Genomic DNA, 4621 nt, shown 5'->3' with positions numbered 1-4621 from the left:
GGTACCAGAAGTGCTAAGGTGAGTCCTTTGCTCTGCTGGGATACTCAGTGCTGATCATCTGGAGTTGAGAAATTAGCAGGGATTACAAAGATACCAACATCTTAGAGGTGAGATCTCTGGAAAGTGTTTCCTGAGAGTCAGCACACACAGGCTGTGTTCCAGACATGGCCAAGATTGTGCCTTGTGCAGGCAGCTGAACTTGATAGTGTAAGAACTACTCAGGTGGTGCTAGTTCTAAAGGTGTGAAGGTGTCATGGGTGCTAGGTTCTGTGTAGCAGGACTGGATTCCACAGAGAGAACCCAGGATAGACTATTAGGGAACATGCAGTTGCCTGGAAGACCCCAGGATTTTGGAGATCCAGTACCATGGGATGACCCCCAAGAACAGCAGCAGTAGTGGAGTGAAGCCATCCAGAGCTTAGAAGACCAGCTGTGTGTGCCACAGAGGGCGAGCTGCAGAAGTAACTCGAGGGTTGATGGTGTGCAACACACAGTTTAATCATGGACCCTATGACCAGGTGCTCACTAGGGACTCCACCACTGGGTCTGTTCTCCAAAAGAGTTTCTAGTGAAGACAGACTCCTAAAGGTAGATTAAGTGCAAAGTCTAAGGAACTGCAGAATGTAAGACCTTGCAGGAAGAAAGATGGGTTTTAAAAGGCCCAGCTGAGCAACCTGAGACACAAAAGCACATGTCATCCCCAAAGAAAATCAGAGATGGAAGCTGTCTTAGTTAGTGTTCTATGTGTAGAGCCCACACAACCATGCAACACTTAAGAAGGAAAGTATCTGATTGGGCCTTGCTTAGTTTCAGAGGTTTAGTCCATTGCCATCATAGCAGGGAGTCTGACGGCATGCAGCAGACATGGTGCTGGAGAAGGACCTGAGAGTTCTATATCAGGACCCACAGGTACAGGAAGAGAGAGCCATTGGGCCTGGATTGGGCTCTGGAAATCTCAAAGCCCACCCCCAGTGACACACTTCCTCCAACAAGGCTACACATACCCCAAACAGGACACACCTCCTAATCCTTCTATGTAATGCCTCTCCCTGATGACTTAGCATTCAAGTACATGAGGACCATTCTTCAGACCAGCACACAGGACCATCTCTTCAGTTTCCTTCCTGAGCTCTGCACCTTCACTCCAGACTGCTGGCCTGATCAGTTGTTGTCTTTGTAAATTTCATCCTTCCCTACATTTCTACAGAGCACACAGGATGACAACAGCTGTTCAGACAAACTCTGCCATTCTACTATTCCACTCTGTCTGCGGATATCAAACCAAGACATGATCCCACAAACCAATTGGGGATTATGAAAACTGGTATTGTACCAGAGACTTTACCTACACACACACACACACACACACACACACACACACACACAAACACACACCCCAGAAAGGGAACCTATGACAGACCAAATTACCAACTGCACAAAGGTCCTTGGAGACCACTGGATTTTCTTTGGGGTTGCTAACAGGGGTGTGGTGAGGAGTTACTTACAGGAGCTGGGATGGATGCACAGCAGCTGCCTCCCTGCAGAGCCCACATCAGCTCAGGCTGTGACTCAGGGGACAGCACAGCTGAAACCGCACAGCTTGCAGGCTAGGGACAGGTCTGGGGTCTTCTTTGAAGCTGGTATGTCATATGCTTCTTCTACAGCTTGAGTGAGTCCTCTAAAGCTTCTGAGTTCAGTTTTCTTTCTTTTTTTCTTTTTCTAACATTTTTATATAAATTTAAATATCTTACAAAAAAAGGCCTTTTTTCTCCAAACATAAATTTGATCGAAACACAGACTCCCTACCCCTGAATGCTTCCTCACTGAAATATAAAAGCTCTGGGAGAAGAGTAGGAATCTTGGCCACTCGGTCTCTGAGGCTTGGATCACACGTGGAGAAGGCACCTGTGTTTTGAGGTCTCCAACAAGTGTCTCAGCACTCAGCACGGCATCCTCCAGACCCACACCACGGGCCCCCACGTGCCCAGTCAGTGAGGCAGTTGGAGGAAGATGGTGAGAAAACATGATTCTAAGATGTTGAAAATTAAAAATAGAACAGCACAGACTAGTTCTCACGCTAGAAGTGAACTACAAACAAAATCCAAATTCATGACAATTAGACCTGCTTCATTCTCATAAATTATAAAATACAAAGATGACTGTTTAATGACAAGACTCAAACAGTACTCGAAAAGCTTTGTGTCAATATACAAAGAGTCAGTATCTCTGGGCAGGGCCCTCGGAGCGGCACCCAGGCAGAAGGTCCGTCCCCTATTGCTGGGCTAGAAGGGCCGTCCTGTTGGCCTTCATCTTCTCCAGCCGCTTTGCCAGGTGGCTATTGGTCATCTCCATCTCCTCAATTTTGTCCAGTGCTGTCCGTAGCTCTCGCTGCAGCTTCCTCTTTTCTGCTTTCAGCTCATCTTCGATTTTCTCTGCATTCTCAGCGGCAGTTCTGTAGCGCAGCACCTGGCCCTCAAGCCGGCTAACACTTTGTTCCAAGGTGGTTATGTCCTGTTCTGCTTTGGAAAGCTTGAATTTGTATTCACTAATTTGTCTATTGGCATCTCTCTGCATCTCGATGAACTGCAAATCTGAGCCATTCTGCAGTCCCGCCAAGTCCCCAGATGTGCCCTCATTCCTTGAAGACTTCCGCCGTTCTTCCTCTATCTGCAGCTTCCGTCTTCTAACCTGTGACAGGAGCTCCTCCTTTTCTCCAGCAAGTTTCCGTAGCCTCACATCTAGTGGCCCTTCTCCTGCTGACTCCAAGACCCCAGCCGCTTCCTGAGACACAGCAGTAAGGGCTCCAACCACAGGTTCATGATTGACATCACCATTGCGAGTGCTGTCTGGGATTATAAATAAGCCATGTTTCTCAGTGAGCTCGACTCTCTGCAGAAGGCCTTCTTTGAGTTCATCCATTTTATGCTGCAACACACTGCACATATGTTTCTGCCTTTCTAACTCCTTTGATTTCTCTTCATTTTCTCTGTAACACTCTGCCATCTGCTCCTCCTGCTCTTCTATAACGTCTTTGAGGGTGTCCACCTGGTAGATCAGGTTGTTCTTCTCGTTGTCGAGCTGTGCATTGGACACCATGGCTTTCTTGTATTTCTCTTCTACTTCAGACAAAGACTCCTGCAGTTCACTTAACGAGGTGTCTGGGTCTATTAAGCTGCTGGTATCCCCGCTGCCCCGCCTGGATGAGTTTCCGCTTAGAGGTGTTGTGGCTGAGGCAGAATTTCGAGATGAAGGTCTTGTGTAATTCTCAGCATACTGTTTGTCTGATTTTTCATCCAACTCTCTTTGCTGTCGTTCCAGTTCCCTCATGCGGATGTCTCTCGCTTCGGCCCGGGCGGCCCGCTTTGCTGCTAGCCTTGCTTCTGCCTTTCTAGCGATGTTACTCAAAGCCTCGTCTTCTGCAGAAAATCGATCTTTCACGGGTGTTCTTTTCCTTCCAGAACCAGGCGTCCCCATCTTGTTTTTTTTTTTTTTTTAATAATTCTTTAACTCTGAAAAAGGAGTTTACTTGTGTTCAGCCCTTAGTGTCGGTAGCTCTCCTTTCCACTGACATTTATTTGGCATCTAAACCCCTTCATTTGTCTTCCCACATCTGCGTGTGGAGCGGGCTGAGGCAGCAGCGCCGCCCGGAAGGGCCGGAGCGGCCGCCCGGGAGCGGGGAGAGGGGCCAGGCGGCCACACTCGGTCCCGACACCGTCCACCGCGCGGGCCGCAGGGAGGCAGAAGAAGGGCTCCTCGCGCCGCGGCCGGTCGGTCACGCAGCCACACTCAGGGTGCCCTTCGCGCCGCGGCAGGGACGGCGAACGCGACCCAGGATAAGCCTGAGCCACAGCCCGAGCGGCGGCCTGAGTTCAGCTTTCTTAAACGCAGAAAGTTGCTTGTTTCTCAGTCTCAGGACCCTCGCCCCTCCTCTGAAGAGTGTTGCTGTAGGAGGAAAACTAAAAGCAACATGTGACCCTTCCAACAAGACAGAAGACTTTGTCCCACAAACAAATTAAAGAATAAAAGAAGCACAAAGTGTCAACTCTACAGAAGACCCCCCCAGTACTGATTTCCCGTTTCTTCTTTGTTTATAATAAACAAATTTTTGGGTTCAAAGTAGCAAAAGCAAACAGCTTGTTTATACTTTAGAATGTTTTCTGTTTCCTTAGGAAGGCCTTCTCCAGCAAAAACCACTTCACAGCTTAACACTTCTGTCTCCAACCGATAAAAAAGGAAGAACGTAGAGCTGGAATGTGTCCATAAATAATTTCTATCATCTCTGGTATCACTCAAAACTCATGTGTGTTGCACGAGACGGGTGGCCCTTTGTTTGTTCTGGCTGCCCAGCTAGCTTATACCTGAAATAATCACACAGAAACTGTATTCATTAAAACACTGTTTGGCCCATTAGCTCTAGTTTCTTATTGGCTAATTCTTACATCTTAATTTACCCCATTTCTATTAATCTGTGTATCACCACATGACTGTGGCTTACTGGCAAGATTCTAACCAGCATCCATCTCAGGCCGAAGATCCATGGCATCTCTCACTCTGCCCTTCTTCAGTTCTGTCTTCTCTGTCTACCTAAGTTCTGCCCTATCAGGCCTAAAGCAGTTTCTTT

General features: G+C 47.9%; 1 protein-coding gene across 1 annotated transcript; it reads right to left on the bottom strand.

Moving 5' to 3' along the window:
• Nucleotides 1–2191: 2191 nt before the first annotated feature.
• On the bottom strand, nucleotides 2192–3663 carry LOC130869802 (leucine-rich repeat flightless-interacting protein 2). The gene has a single exon (XM_057762241.1). The coding sequence runs from the start codon at nucleotides 3472–3474 to the stop codon at nucleotides 2272–2274; it is 1203 nt and encodes a 400-aa protein (XP_057618224.1). The 5' UTR covers nucleotides 3475–3663; the 3' UTR covers nucleotides 2192–2271.
• Between the last annotated feature and the right edge of the window lie 958 nt (nucleotides 3664–4621).

Source organism: Chionomys nivalis, chromosome 2 (assembly GCF_950005125.1).
Source record: "Chionomys nivalis chromosome 2, mChiNiv1.1, whole genome shotgun sequence".
In the NCBI taxonomy this organism is placed as follows: Eukaryota; Metazoa; Chordata; class Mammalia; order Rodentia; family Cricetidae; genus Chionomys; species Chionomys nivalis.
This window is presented reverse-complemented; position numbering and strand designations above follow the sequence as displayed.